The sequence below is a fragment of the Labeo rohita genome, chromosome 22 (genome assembly GCF_022985175.1).
Source record: "Labeo rohita strain BAU-BD-2019 chromosome 22, IGBB_LRoh.1.0, whole genome shotgun sequence".
NCBI classification, from domain to species: Eukaryota; Metazoa; Chordata; class Actinopteri; order Cypriniformes; family Cyprinidae; genus Labeo; species Labeo rohita.
This window is the reverse complement of record NC_066890.1, coordinates 10,842,691-10,859,134: the sequence shown is the minus strand read 5'-3', so window position 1 is coordinate 10,859,134 and position 16,444 is coordinate 10,842,691. Positions and strand designations below refer to the sequence as shown.

General features: G+C 37.8%; 2 protein-coding genes across 2 annotated transcripts; both read right to left on the bottom strand.

Annotated features, from left to right (window-relative positions):
- Positions 1–208: 208 nt before the first annotated feature.
- LOC127154184 (uncharacterized) lies at positions 209–4,160 on the bottom strand. Its single transcript, XM_051095593.1, has 4 exons — positions 3,928–4,160; positions 1,544–2,257; positions 992–1,375; positions 209–950 (listed from the first exon to the last, which is right to left on the bottom strand). The coding sequence occupies exons 1-4, from the start codon at positions 4,158–4,160 to the stop codon at positions 209–211; spliced, it is 2,073 nt and encodes a 690-aa protein (XP_050951550.1).
- Positions 4,161–13,291: 9,131 nt separating this feature from the next.
- LOC127153916 (integumentary mucin A.1-like) lies at positions 13,292–16,444 on the bottom strand. Its single transcript, XM_051095206.1, has 4 exons — positions 16,345–16,444; positions 14,571–14,990; positions 14,410–14,486; positions 13,292–14,004 (listed from the first exon to the last, which is right to left on the bottom strand). Exons 1-4 carry the CDS (start codon positions 16,403–16,405, stop codon positions 13,864–13,866), a joined length of 699 nt encoding a protein of 232 aa, XP_050951163.1. The 5' UTR covers positions 16,406–16,444; the 3' UTR covers positions 13,292–13,863.

Here is a 16,444-nt window from a genome sequence, read left to right as displayed (position 1 = left end):
AGTAGCTGTAGATGTTTCTGTAGTTGATGGAACTGTAGATCTTTCCGTTGTTGATGTAGCTGTAGATGTTTCTAGAGTTGATGGAACTGTAGATGTTTCTGTAGTTGTAGTAGCTGTAGAGGTTTCTGTAGTTGATGTAGCTGTTGATGTTTCTGTAGTTGATGGAACTGTAGATGTTTCTGTTGTTGATGGAACTGTAGATGTTTCTTTAGTTGATGTAGCTGTTGATGTTTCTGTTGTTGATGAAGCTGTAGATGTTTCTGTAGTTGATGGAAATGTAGATGTTTCTGTAGATGATGTAGCTGTTGATGTTTGTGTAGTTGATGGAAATGTAGATGTTTATGTAGTTGATGTAGCTGTTGATGTTTCTGTTGTTAATGAAGCTGTTGATGTTTCTGTTGTTGATGGAACTGTAGATGTTTCTGTAGTTGATAGAGCTGTAGATGTTTCTGTAGATGATGTAGCTGTTGATGTTTGTGTAGTTGATGGAACTGTAGATGTTTCTGTTGTTGATGGAACTGTAGATGGTTCTGTAGTTGATGGAACTGTAGATGTTTCTGTTGTTGATGGAACTGTAGATGTTTCTGTAGTTGATGTAGCTGTTGATGTTTCTGTTGTTGATGAAGCTGTAGATGTTTCTGTAGTTGAAGTAGCTGTAGATGGTTCTGTAGTTGATGTAGCTGTAGATGGTTCTGTAGTTGATGGAACTGTAGATGTTTCTGTAGTTGATGTTTCTGTAGTGGATGTAGCTGTTGATGTTTGTGTAGCTGATGGAACTGTAGATGTTTCTGTTGTTGATGGAACTGTAGATGTTTCTGTAGTTGATGTAGCTGTTGATGTTTCTGTAGTTGATGTAACTGTTGATGTCTCTGTAGTTGATGTAGCTGTTGATGTCTCTGTAGTTGATGGAACTGTAGATGTTTCTGTAGTTGATGTAGCTGTAGATGGTTCTGTAGTTGATGGAACTGTAGATGTTTCTGTAGTTGATGGAACTGTAGATGTTTCTGTAGTTGATGTAGCTGTTGATGTTTCTGTTGTTGATGAAGCTGTAGATGTTTCTGTAGTTGATGGAACTGTAGATGTTTGTGTAGTTGATGTAGCTGTTGATGTTTCTGTTGTTGATGAAGCTGTAGATGTTTCTGTAGATGATGTAGCTGTTGATGTTTGTGTAGTTGATGGAACTGTAGATGTTTCTGTAGTTGATGTTTCTGTAGTGGATGTAGCTGTTGATGTTTGTGTAGTTGATGGAACTGTAGATGTTTCTGTTGTTGATGGAACTGTAGATGTTTCTGTAGTTGATGTAGCTGTTGATGTTTCTGTTGTTGATGAAGCAGTAGATGTTTCTGTAGTTGAAGTATCTGTAGATGTTTCTGTAGTTAAAGGACCTGTAGAGGTTTCTGTAGTTGAAGGACCTGTAGTTGATATAGCTGTTGATGCTTCTGTAGTTGATATAGCTGTTGATGCTTCTGTAGTTGATATAGCTGTTGATGTTTCTGTAGTTGATATAGCTGTAGATGTTTCTGTAGTTGATGTAGCTGTAGATGTTTCTGTAGTTGATGGAACTGTAGACGTTTCTGTAGTTGATGTAGCTGTAGATGTTTCTGTAGTTGATGTTTCTGTAGTTGATGTAGCTGTTGATGTTTCTGTAGTTGATGGAACTGTAGATGTTTCAGTAGATGGTGTTTCTGTAGTTGATGGAACTGTAGATGTTTCTGTAGTTGATGTAGCTGTTGATGTTTCTGTAGTTGATGGAACTGTAGATGTTTCTGTAGTTGATGTAGCTGTTGATGTTTCTGTAGTTGATGTAGCTGTTGATGTTTCTGTAGTTGATGTGGCTGTTGATGTTTCTGTAGTTGATGGAACTGTAGATGTTTCTGTAGTTGATGTAGCTGTTGATGTTTCTGTAGTTGATGTAGCTGTAGATGTTTCTGTAGTTGATGTAGCTGTAGATGTTTCTGTAGTTGATGTAGCTGTTGATGTTTCTGTAGTTGATGGAACTGTAGATGTTTCTGTAGTTGATGTAGCTGTTGATGTTTCTGTAGTTGATGTGGCTGTTGATGTTTCTGTAGTTGATGGAACTGTAGATGTTTCTGTAGTTGATGTAGCTGTTGATGTTTCTGTAGTTGATGTGGCTGTTGATGTAGCTGTTGATGTCTCTGTAGTTGATGGAACTGTAGATGTTTCTGTAGTTGATGTAGCTGTAGATGTTTCTGTAGTTGATGTTTCTGTAGTTGATGTAGCTGTTGATGTTTCTGTAGTTGATGGAACTGTAGATGTTTCAGTAGATGGTGTTTCTGTAGTTGATGGAACTGTAGATGTTTCTGTAGTTGATGTAGCTGTTTCTGTAGTTGATGTAGCTGTTGATGTTTCTGTAGTTGATGGAACTGTAGATGTTTCCTGTAGTCGATGTAGCAGTTGATGTTTCTGTAGTTAAAGGACCTGTAGATGTTTCAGTAGTTGGTGTTTCTGTAGTTGATGGAACTGTAGATGTTTCTGTAGTTGATGTAGCTGTTGATGTTTCTGTAGTTGATGTGGCTGTTGATGTTTCTGTAGTTGATGGAACTGTAGATGTTTCTGTACTTGATGTAGGTATTGATGTTTCTGTATTTGATGGAACTGTAGATGTTTCTGTAGTTGGTGTAGCTGTAGATGTTTCTGTAGTTGATGGAACTGTAGATGTTTCTGTAGTTGGTGTAGCTGTAGATGTTTCCTGTAGTCGATGTAGCAGTTGATGTTTCTGTAGTTAAAGGACCTGTAGATGTTTCAGTAGTTGGTGTTTCTGTAGTTGATGGAAGTATAGATGTTTCTGTAGTTGATGTAGCTGTTGATGTTTCTGTAGTTGGTGTAGCTGTAGATGTTTCTGTAGTTGATGGAACTGTAGATGTTTCTGTAGTTGATGGAACTGTAGATGTTTCTGTAGTTGATGGAACTATAGATGTTTCTGTAGTTGAAGTAGCTGTAGATGTTTCTGTAGTTGATGGAACTATAGTGGATGTAGCTGTTGATGTTTCTGTAGTTGATGGAACTGTAGATGTTCCTGTAGATGATGTAGTGGTTGATGTTTCTGTAGCTGATGGAACTGTTGATGCTTCTGTAGTTGATGGAACTGTAGATGTTTCCGTAGATTATGTAGCTGTTGATGTTTCTGTAGTTGATGGAACTGTAGATGTTTCTGTAGATGATGTAGCTGTTGATGTTTCTGTAGTTGAAGGACCTGTAGATGTTTCAGTAGTTGGTGTTTCTGTAGTTGATGGAACTGTAGATGTTTCTGTAGTTGATGGAACTGTAGATATTTCTGTAGTTGGTGTAGCTGTAGATGTTTCTGTAGTTGGTGTAGCTGTAGATGGTTCTGTAGTTGATGGAAGTATAGATGTTTCTGTAGTTGATGTAGCTGTTGATGTTTCTGTAGTTGATGGAACTGTAGATGTTTCTGTACTTGTTGTAGCTGTTGATGTTTCTGTAGTTGATGGAACTGTAGATCTTTCTGTAGTTGGTGTAGCTGTAGATGTTTCTGTAGTTGATGGAAGTATAGATGTTTCTGTAGTTGATGTAGCTGTTGATGTTTCTGTAGTTGATGGAACTGTAGATCTTTCTGTAGTTGGTGTAGCTGTAGATGTTTCTGTAGCTGATGGAAGTATAGATGTTTCTGTAGTTGATGGAACTGTAGATTTTTCTGTAGTTGGTGTAGCTGTAGATGTTTCTGTAGTTGATGGAAGTATAGATGTTTCTGTAGTTGATGTAGCTGTTGATGTTTCTGTAGTTGATGGAACTGTAGATCTTTCTGTAGTTGGTGTAGCTGTAGATGTTTCTGTAGCTGATGGAAGTATAGATGTTTCTGTAGTTGATGGAACTGTAGATTTTTCTGTAGTTGGTGTAGCTGTAGATGTTTCTGTAGTTGATGGAAGTATAGATGTTTCTGTAGTTGATGTAGCTGTTGATGTTTCTGTAGTTGGTGTAGCTGTAGATGTTTCTGTAGTTGATGTAGCTGTTGATGTTTCTGTAGTTGATGGAACTGTAGATGTTTCTGTAGTTGATGTAGTTGTAGATGTTTCTGTAGCTGATGTAGCTGTTGATGTCTCTGTAGTTGATGGAACTGTAGGTGTTTCTGTAGTTGATTCTAAAAGTATACTTACTGTTAAATTGTGAATTTTGGAACACATTCTAAAATTACACCTATTGTGTGGTCAGTTAATCAGTGTTGGGCAAGCTACTTGGAAAATGTAGTGAGCTAAGCTAACAGTTACTCTTCATTAAATGAAGCTTAACTACACTAAAGCTACAGCCTTGGGTAATGTAGCAAGCTAAGCTACAGCAACATGGCAAAAGTAGTTTACTACATCTAAGCTATTTTTTACTTGTTCATTTTTCTATTGAACCAACATCATACCAAGTCAATGCTCTCTCAGTGATCAATTAAATTGTCAGTCATACAGGCATAAAAGTCCAGTTTAATTGTTCATTCAACCACTCTTCCAAACCAATTTGGCAACAAAAATCAGTATAATGTACAGGGCTGGGTTTATCTCATATTTTGGGGGGTTGGGGGTTGAATTCTTTCTTGAAAAACATTTTTTTTTAAAACAATGGCACCTGTTTCAGAATGTTGAATGAATAAAACAGGGAAAACACGAAATTTTTAAATAAAATAATTTATACATATAATTGAATAACATAGTCTATATATGAATGGGTGTTTGTCAACTGATTGCATGCCATCAGAGTTTACAGTGTTGACAGCTTCGTAAAAAAATAGCCTAATGGAAGTGCTGTAGTTTTGCTGTATATAGCTACTGAAATATGACAGACCGCACAAAAACAGCACTTTAATTTACTGCCATTTTTAAAGATAGTAATTGATTTCATGAATACAAGACTGTGAATAAAAAACAAGTGCCAAATGTAAGCCAGATTTGGCCCAGACCCTGTTACTATCTGTGAAGCAAAGCTAAATTCTATTGTTTCTATTGAAGTTTTTTTTTAAAAAACATGCTAACATAAATTGTACGTCTCTGAGAGGAAAAATTAAACCCGACAGGAGGATTAATACGGTTTGACTGACAGTTTAATGAGCCAATGGTGTCACGAGGCTTAGTGGCGGTGACGTCGCTTACTGACCCAGGATCAGTGATCCGTAGCAGTTATTTTTCCGATTTGAGCTTAAAGTATAGAAAAATACATAGCTTTTAGCTTTTGTTGACGCTACCGCGCTACTTGATCAAAATAAGAGCTTAGCTACTGAAAAGCTATTTGATTCAGAAAACAGTGACGCTACCACCACGCTACAACCACGCTACTGAGAAGTGTAGTTAAGCTAGTAGCGTCACTACTTGTAGCGACGCTATTGCCCAGCACTGCACTTAATAAAGCTGGTTTTCATCATTAGTAAGTTAGGTACTTGAATACATTTGATTACAATTACTGTAAATGTAATTTGTGTAAATGTAAACATCCATAGATTGAAAGGATAATAACCCTATTACCACACAGATTGTCACACCCCTCTGGACTCTTTTGTTAGTTTTTCCCTTGTGTGTCCTTATTTGGTCTTTCCTGTTCCGTTTCTTATTATGACGTCATTGTTTAATCACTTACACCTGTCCTTGTCTCATTAGCCTGGTTATTCAAGTTTGATTCTGTTCCTCATCCCTTGTCGGTTCTTAATGTTGTTTTCGTTGTGTTAGCGTGTGGTTTCCCTGCCGTTCCTGTTCGTTCCTGATTCCGTGATTAATAAAGTGCGTGTTTATGACTTCCTCGTCCCTACTCCTCATTCCCGTACATGACGCCTGACACAGATACAACAATTCCACACAGGTATGGTGCGTAATGTACAAACAAACAAAACAGTATCTCGTTTGTCAAAAAACACTATATTTTTTTATACTATAATAGAATCAAAGCTCACTTTAAGAAATACACTAATAAAAGTCCTCTATATATTTTTGCGGTAGTATACTTTATTTAAATGTAAAAATCAATGTTCAATGTAAAAATCAATTTAAATGGTAGTTATTTTTAGTATACTTTTGGAATTGCATTGAAGTACTACTTGAGTAAAAATATACTTTTAATTAGTATTTTTATAGTGTATTAATTTTGCAATTTTATTAAGAATGTACTACACATGTGCTTTCTGGTGTGTAAGTATATTTTAAGGGCATGCAAGTGTACTTTATTTTTACCTAGGTAATGCAGTGTAACAATTATTTATGCGATTTCTACCCTGAAGTATTATTATTATTATTATTATTATTATTATTATTATTATGCTTTATTTAATTTTATTTTGCTCTTTAAGTCTAATACTGAGTATGATAGTAATATAATATATAATATAATCAGGAAGCATAATATTTAAGAATAAGATATTTTAACAATAAGCAATATTAATAGGGAAGCTTGGGCCAAAGTACAGCTAAAACAGTAAAATTTTGGAATGTTTTTTATTATTTCAAATAACTATTACAATTACAATATATCCTGCATTACTCCAGTCTTCAGTGTCACATGATCCTTCAGAAATCATCCCAATATGTTTATTTGCTGTTCCTAATGCCTAAATGGCATTATTACCCAGCTACCAGGAAATGTTCTCAGAACTTTGGCTAACATTCTGGTAAGGTTCTTTTACGCTGACAGAATATTTGTTCAAAGTGATCTGGTCTAACAATGTTATCAAAATGTTAGCACAAAAAATTGTATTTATACATTGTTCATGGAAGTTTTTGAATGCTTCTACTTAGCACTCACTAATTGTTGAAACGGAACATTCTCTTTGAACTTTCGAAAAATAGTTTATTCACAGCTTAAAGGAGAAGTCCACTTCCAAAACAAAGATTCACATGTAATGTATTCACCCCCTTGTCAGTCCCTCAACTTCAAAAATCATTTTAAAATCATCCTACATCGCTGCAGAAGTACCGACCCAGCCTTTGCAAAGTGAACATGCAAAAAAGATCAAACACCTTCAACAAAAAAGGTAAAACAGTGATATAGGACGATTTTGAAGTTGAGGGAGAACATGAGATGGGAGTTTTTCGTCATACCTTAACTGTCATGAATCGGAACAAAAACAGTCCAGGCAAAGATGAGACAAGACAAGTGTTTGACATTAAAAAGTATATAAACTGTATTATTTTTATGAAAATAAGCAATCGTTTCTCTAGATGAGACCCATCTTTTTCAGCTGGGATTGTCTGAAGGTGCATTTAAACTGCATTTTGGAAGTTCAAACTCTGGTCACCATATCAGTCCATTATATGGAGAAAAATCCTGAAATGTTTTCCTCACACAATTTCTTTACGACTGAAGAAAGAAAGACATGAACATCTTGGATGACAAGTGGGTGAGTACATTATATGTAAATCTTTTTTTTTTGGAAGTGGACTTCTCCTTTAATGGGAATGTTAATATACATTATCACAACATATTTTTTGTTAGGTACCTGTAAAATATGTGTCTACAAATCACAAATATTTCATTAGAACTTTCTTTCAGTGTTTTGAAATGGGGTTATAGTTGTTCTGCCCGCTGCTTTTGATATTACAGCTCAGTCGCTAGTAAAAGATCTTAGGAACTCTAGAGGTGATTTGTTACTTTAATAATAATTTTATCAAAATGTGATTTATTTCCAATTCAATTCATTCATTCATGAGAAGAAATGGCGAAAAGAAATAAAGGTTTTTGAGGAAAATATTCCAGGATTTTTCTCCATATAGTGGACTTCAATGGTACCCAGTGGGCTAAAGGTCCTAATTACAGTTTCAGTGCAGCTTCAAAGGGCTCTACACAATCCCAGCCGAGGAATAAGAGTCTCATCTAGTGAGTTTTTTATTTTGGAAGTGAACTAATTCTTTTATACTGATCTGAGATTGTTTGACAGACACCAGATCTTTTAATCCTGATAACGCTGGGTAATTTGGTTCTTCAAACACGTTAGTCTGAGATTACTGCTTGTTGACATGTTCATTGGGAGGGGCAGATATTGTCACAGAAGCAGACAGAACACCAGGTAAGTAAATCGTGAAACAGTTTATTGAAGAAGCACAGAGGTGATATGATGACAGTTGATATTTGACAGGTGAGTAAACATTTGAAGACTTGTATGGAATCGTTTGGATACAGCGCTGATAAATAATCTTTTCCTTTTAGCAGATGATCCAGGATGACGAGGATGGCTGAACACACACACCGCTGACAGGACTGGGAGACTAGGACGGCAGGACTAGAACACAAGAGATACAGGTAAGTAACGACAGGTAAGTACAAGGTTTGTGAACTCGTGGAGAGTAGCACAATGAGTCCGTATCGTAAAGACGAGCCCGGACAATGACTGTTGTGCGGTGTGTGCTTATAAAGGGTGCTGGTAATGAGGTGCAGGTGTGAGATGATTAGTACTCCGGTGATTGTGATCGCTGGGTGTGACTGGGGTTAGAGCCTGGCCAATCCCTGACAAATATATATTGATACTCAAAGCTAGGATCAGAAATGCAGTGACTGGCTGGCATTGTTCAAGGTTGATATCTCAAAAAATTAGCTTTCTGTAAGATTTTGTTTGGGCGCAGTGTCAAATTTTCCCCATAAGATGTCAGCAAAACTCCACTGGTGCACACAATTACAGCTGCATTATTTATGCAATTGGCTCTATAATATGCGGGAGCAAAAAAAACAGGAATAAAGCGAGTATTTGCTTTATAGGCCAAAACTGAAAAATCATCTAGGAAAAAAGTAGTAAAAATTTTATTTTTAAAGCCTTGCAAACAGAATGAAAGCCTCCTAACAAAAAATGCATAATTTTACAGTTAAATGGCACTGCGATTAAAAATAGCAGTTTTAATGGGTTTCAATGGGGGAGGACATTTTTGTCCAAAAAGTGCTAAGAGTAACAATTTTTTGTACCTAGTGCAAAATAGATTTATTAAAGGAAATGGAGGTAAAATGGTAAAATTCCAATGAAAATACACACCTGTGCCAAAGTGTATGCAGCTGGCAATAACACGGGTGAAACGATCACAACAAACAAGACTGAAAAGGACAAAAATGTCCAAAAGGTTGCACAAAACCCCAGAGGGTTAAAATTACACAATCTAATCCTGTTTGTTTCAGAACTTAAATACACAGAGAAATGAATGATAATTAATGACAGGTGTGTCTAATGAAAGTGACCTTTGTAACAAATATGACAACAAGAAGAAACAGAAACCCAGAAAGATCGCACGGAAACAATAGAAAATGAGAATGCATTTCAACATAAAAATCCTTACAAAACACAAGACACAGAACTGGGATCATGACATAACCCCCCTCCTCAAAGGAGCGGTTTCTAGATGCTCCAAAAACAAACTAGGAGGGCGGTGGAGTAGAGACAGAACAGACGGAGTGACAGTGGGCCAGGTCCATGAAGTGGGCCTGGAAACCAAAGCATGGTCGGCAGAACGGGAGTCAGGTCGGAGCCGGCAGAGCAGGGAGACAGGGCAAAGCTGGGAACCCCCAATGGGATGCAGATGGGACTGAAAACCCTCTAAATGGAGAAGGCAGAGTTGGAGACCAACATGACAACTTTACACCACTGGGGTGAAACAGATGAAGCAGGAGACCACCAAGGTGGAGCTGTTGAAACTGGAGACCAACGAGGTGGAGCGGATTAAGACAAGGACCTCAAAGACCTCAAGCAGAGCTGGAAACCACCATTGGCAAAGCAAGCCAAGCAGAAGACCATGATGGTGGAACAGGTGGAGCAACAGATGACCACTGTGAAACAGAACCCCACCACAGAGGAAGAGGTGGTACTGAGATTAGAGACGGCCTTTGTAGCCATAACAGAACAGGCAGAGGGTGCTTCTCAATACTGAAATTGTTGCTTTCTTGTTCGTGGGTGACCTCTGTGATAGGAACTGGACAGGCAGGGAGCTCAGGAGGATCTGGAGCGGACGCCACCGCCTCGGGAAGATCTGGAGCAGATTCCGCCACATTTGGAATTCTGGAGCCGACGCCACTGCCCCTTCTTGTAAGAGAACAGTGAGTTTATTTAGGTTTTTCAAAATTTCCCCATCTCTGATTCTGGTTAATCAGCATTTTATTAGGTAAGTAACTGGATAAGTGCCAAGTAGTTCCACAAGCATTTAAACAACAATGTTTTAAAGCTGAAGAACAAGTGTGACTTCTTCCTAATTAGAAAGACGTAAACACACATATCTGGTGTAAGTTTTGGGGTTAAGATTACAATTAAAGGAATAGGGCAAAAAAGAAAAAAAATCAAAATCTGTTCAAATGAAGAAACCAAATAATTTACATTTTGGATGGCATGAAGGTGAGTATTTTTTTTTTTAGCAAATTTTAATTTGGGGGGTAAACTATTACTTTAAGATTAACATTAGTATAAATAACAGTATTATATTGGTCAGAGCAAGTCATTGTCAGCGACTTTGGACTGAAAAATATGTATTACAATGTATTTAAAATATCACATCACCTATAAATCAGCTTTAGATATTTTCCTTGCATGTTAAAAAGAAAGATCAGAATCAAATTAATAACGCAAATGATGTGGCCTGATACAGTATATTGAGGTCACATATAGAAAAATCAATGGGAAAACTGCAACACTAAAAATGGAAGCTGGAGAAAAGGTAAAACAAAAAAAAAAAAACAAAAAAAAAAACCAAAACAAAAAAAAACAACAACTGCTAATCATCTTAATAGCAAACTTAAAATTATACAGTTGTTGTTAGTGTAATGTGTTTCTCAGGAACAACCTAGAAATATCCAAAACTGCTGTATTTTAAAAACAGGAAACCAGGGGAGATGACATAGGGAGAGACCAGGGTGGTAATGACGGGAGAAGAAGTAGCAAGGTGAGGACCCAGAGCGTAGCCTGGATGGTGGCCCATGACAGAGTCAAAGGTGGAAAAAGCCATGAGGACTAATATAGATGAAACTGCTGGAGCTGAGGAGATATAGAGCAAGACCAAGGTGGAGATGGAGCCTTTGCAGCCTAGGGTGACTGAAGACCAAGGTGGAACCAGAACGAAAGAGGAGCCCAATGGTGCCAGGGAATGGAGGGATGAGGCATAGTCAGAAGAGTAGAAGACTGTGGCAGAGGCAGGTCGAAGACTGACCAAGGCTGAGTCAGAGGGAAAAGGAAGCCCCTTGAAATCCTAGGTCTGACAGATTCCTGTAGAACCAAAGGAAGTGTGGAGGCTCGGAGGCTTGAGGTGGAGCAAGGGGATTCACTTGGACAGATCTAGTGACCGGGAGGCCTGAGGCAGATATAACTCACTGGGCAGAGCCACTGAAGAAAGAATTTAGGGGCTGATGGGAGCCAAAGGATTAGCTGGCTTTGGAAGAGGAAGAGGGAGAGGGGGCTGGCTGGAATGTCGTCTGACAATGATGACACAGAAGATTCAGAGCTGGGTGGGACCAGCGATGATAGGAGATTTAGCAGAACATCCATATCCAAATTCTCATATCACCCTTAGGCATGAAATGGTGGGTGGGGTTTTCCTCCATCCCCTCGAACTCTATCAATAATCCCACAATGACACATGTTGAAACTCTCTCACATACCTGGTCAGACGCATAATGGGGCTTGGGCTCCGGGATAATGTTTGGCTTCATGTCTGTTCCTGGGGTGATGGCTGGATGGGTTCTGGAATCAGCTCTGTGTGGTCCACTGGAGGATTGGGCTAGGCAGGTTTAGGACAACTATAGCTGGTTCGGAGCAAGCTTCCTTGTCTGCAATTAGTGAAGAATCAGCTACACACAGAGCATACTCATTGTATTTGGATAATGAGCAGTTGTCATTCCCCACAAGCATTATTTGGAGCAGTTCATTGTCAAGCCTGCTCCAAAAATTATTCTTCATAATGTACTTATCTCAACTTACCTGATGGCACAGATCTGGGAATTCATCTACAAAATTCTCCAGTGGCTGATGTCATCTGCTGAATAATCCATTTTTACATTAGGTGCAGTACCATGTATCCTATTGGTCTGGAACGACTCAAGAATATACAAAAGTACTTTATTTTATTAAATACAGAAATCACAGGAGCACACTAATATAAACCATAATGTGGTGTATTTCCCAAAACCATGGGACTACTATGGTTGCAAGTTCCATTGTTACCAACAGAGTTCAGTGGAACTTATCACCATAATTAGCTAGCATTAGCATAAATGTGACACCTTTCACAGCTTTGAGATGTTCTATTGATGTAAGTTTTTTTTAAATTAATTACTCTGAAGGGAGCAGAAATTAAACATTCACAAAATATTACAACACACAAATGATTACAGAGGCAAGCATTTAATTGCAGTAATTTAGTAAAGAAACAAAACAAACAAATGACTAGGAACATTAGGGGCTAAGGAACAGAAATACAGGCAAAAAGACATGTCATTCAACAACTGACTAAGAAACAAGTGAAACACTATGGCTATAAAACTATCACATATTGGGAGTGGATAACTTAAACAAAAAACAAAGAAAACAAGACAAATGTCCAGGTGGTAGCTGGAGTGGAGGCCAATTGGGAAGGGACGAAAGGTCAAGCCTGTGGAGTGGAAGAGGGCCTAGAGACTGTGGCGGAGCCAGAAACCAGGGTAGAGCAAGGGACCAGGGTGGTGGTGGAGACCAGGGCAGAGCCAGCAGCTAGGGCAAAGTAGGTGGAGCTAAAAATCACCAAGGAGGGGCAGATGGAGTTAGAGACTACCACGTTGAGACCACCACTTTGGAGCAGGTACAACTGTTGACCACTATGGCAGAGGATGCAGAGCTGGAGACCACTATGGAGCAGACGTTGTGGGACTTCAACAAGGTAGAGCAGGTCGATCTGTAGACCACCATGGAGAAGAAGATGAGGCTGAAGACCACCAGGGCAAAATAGAGAGCCACAGTGGGGCCGGTGGATCATAGAACCATGGCAGATTAGAAGATAAGAAGTAATTTGGTGGCACAATGGCCAGAGAGTTCTGAGATGCCCTCCTTAGTCATGACGGGACAGGCAGAGAGTACCAGGACGACCTCTGTGGCCGTATCAGGGCATACTGAGAGTTCGGGAATGGTCGTCACCCTCATTGGAAGGCTCTGCAGTGGTTGACGCCAACTTGGGAGATTCTGTAGCAGTCACCATCACACTCTCAGACATAAAGGTATAATATCTGTCACCGGGGCAGTACCTTTGCAAAAGGCACACTTTTGAAAGTGTCACTTTTTGAATATATACACTTTAAGCAGTAATATATGAAGAGTTCAGATGCAAAACCAGCTATAAGCCATCTCGGTCAAAAATGAGATAATCATACTGAGTGAATGCTCCTGACATATATTATACGTCCATCAAATACTTTTACCTCAAACACGCTTAATTCCAGCCTCAGCATAATCAGAAGTACCAGTACTTACATAGAAACCTATACAAAGTAGCCAGAAAGAAATGCTAATTTTAAAGAAATACGTCAGATTTAGAGGCTTTTGCATCTGAACTCTTCATATACCTTTAAGGTACCAAAATGGACTCTAGGTACCGCCCCAGTGACAGCTTTTGTACCTGTATTTCTGAGAGTGCAAATTGAGATAAGTGTGTATGGTACAGACACACAAAATGGCATTCACCATCATGGGAAGAGCAGCTGACAGTGGAAGTACTGCCAGGCTTGAGAGCACTGAGGCTGTGGGGCTTGAGTGCACTGGAGATGCATGTTTGAATCCTCCTCCACTGGAGAACAAACTCCACAAACCTGCAAAAGGTCCCTCGAGGACCATAACTGAGTAGTTGTGTTTTCAATGGTTCATTGAGTCCAGTACCGAAGCAGATAATGAGAGAACTGTCCAGAAACTGTGCATAGTACTCTAAGTCCAAAAGTCTAAGTCTGAGTGTATGTAGAGGATGGCATGCGATCGGTCACAAGTTTCCCATCAGATCCATTCACATCCAACAATTTTCCTGATTGCTTCAAAGTAATCCTGATGGTCCCAGTAAAGTTTCCTTGTAAAGGCTTGACAAACTGCAAAGAAAAAAATGACAGCTAAATGTACATTAACATCTGTAAATTTATCCCCAAAACAAAACAAAAGCTTCTATATCTAATAATTACTGGCCAAATATATTTCAGCCTTGTTAATACTGAAAACTACAGTCATGCTTAAGTTGATTGATTCAGTGTAGCTTCTCTTGCCAGCAGTAACTCACTGAGTCTTTTCAGTGTCATGGCAAACATTTTAGACTTGTAGCTGCAGGTTATTCTGCCATCAGCCAAATCTTTCTCAAATGTCACATTCTAAAGAGTTTTTAGGGGAGTTGTGTAATTTCTTGCTTGATATATTTTCTGTTGTTAATTGTTCAACAGTTTGACAACAAGTTATTGCTTACAACTATACAGCTAAATATTTGTAACAAAGTAATAGCCTACCTCTTCAATATATCTAATGATGTCATCATTGCTCAGCTCGACAGATGATCTCAATTGGAAAGCTGCATAAGCAAATGCTGTCATATCCATAAAAGGAAAACTCAAATTAGACTCATATTAGCAAAGGTGAATAAAATTCATAGGTGAATAAAATTGCTTACTCTCTGGGACAGTGCCTGGAGATGTGGATATAGACTGGCTTGCTGGTTGAGTTGTAGATAGAACTTGAGTTGTCATTGGAAAAGTAGATGTTGGTGTTTGAGTAGATGTTAATGCAACTGATATCGATGTTGGTACAGTTGATGTTGACTTTGGTGTGACTGTTGTTGATGGCAGAGTGGTAGATATTGGCACAGTTGGTGCAGTTGTTCTTGACTGAGTTGTAGATGTTGGTTCAGTGACTGCTGAGTGAGATGTTTGTGCATGGGTTGTTGATGATCGAGCTGTAGATGTTGTTGTAACTGATGTACATGTTGGTGCAGGATTTTTTGTCAATCGTGCTATAGATGACACCGTAACTATTTTACATGTTGGTTCAAGGGTTGTTGCTCCTGTTGATGGAGCTATAGATGTTTCTGCAGCTGGTGATGTAAAAGGAAACAAATAGATGAGACAAAAGAAAAGCATTTGTAGAAGGCATACAACAGTGACCTATATTATCAAAACTATGAAAACTGACATTATTAAAACTGATCATGTGGGAACAACTACAGTAGCTCAGTGTACTGTGATTGAAGGTTTTGTAGAACTCCCTTTGGTAACAATGCAGTAGAAAACCACAAACTGTGCTACATACTTCACTATCAACTCTATTATTAAATGCCTTTCATTCTTTGACACTGAGATCAAAGTAACCCACATAGCAAGCTTTGTTTGTATTTGCAGGAAGTATTTTTGCTTCGTCGCTTCTCGGCAGCTTGATTTGTATTATGACGCACAAATATAAATGCATTTTTGGAATTGTAAAGCAAATAGTCATAATTGTGAGCTATAAACTTACATAAGCAGAGTAAATAGTCACTCCTGAATCCCCGTGTTTCATATATTCCCCCAAGCTTTGTGGGATATGCTAGCTTTTTTAATACAAATATTAAAGGAGAAGTCTGTGGCATCAAGCAGAATTATGAAATAATGATAAACATGTTTTTCTCTAACCTTCCTCTGGCCAAATTGTTTGTTAATAGCGCTTCATTTTTCTTTCTGCTGTCTAAAAACCAGTCAGACGGATCTGATTTCTGATCTACAGATTAAAATAGTCTTTATCAAATCACTTCTGAATATGCAACAATTGGACCATATTATGCGCATTAAACCTTGAAAACTATATATATATATATATATATATTTTTTTTTTTTTTTTTTGTATGATTTACATTCATGATCTACAGATCAAACTAGTCTTTATCAGATCACTGCTGAATATGCAACAGTTGCACTGTATTATGTGCATTAAAGCTTGAATACTCTTTTGTTTTGTATGATTTACATTCATGAGTTAATTAAAAAGAAATCAAAGTCTGTTTTAAGATATTTTAACAGTAAGCAATAGTAATTGTGATGCTTGAGCAGAAAGTGTCCTGTAAATATCTTTGTATAAATCATTTCTGTATGTATGCATTTATTTATTTTTAGCATTTAATGCATAATAGGCTGCTTTACATTTGCATGTAACTGTATCTGTTATGACTCATATAGTTCTATTATAACATCATATAATATATTGAATAAAAACTACAAGCATATTCAGAATTTACATTTCATTATATTTAGTTTTATAAACATATAAGATTTAATTCATTTATATACAGTACATTATATGCATGCATGCTGAATAACAAATAAGTAATATGCACACATACATTCGTTTGTGCATCAAAGACTAATATTTCCATATACATCACATACTTAAATATTTAGATTTAATAGATGCCTTACCTGTTGGTATTGATCTACCAATCAGTAAACCCAATCCAATAAAGAAAATAAATCGAAACATCTTTCAAGTTCTTTGCTACCAAACCTAATGTGGGAAAAA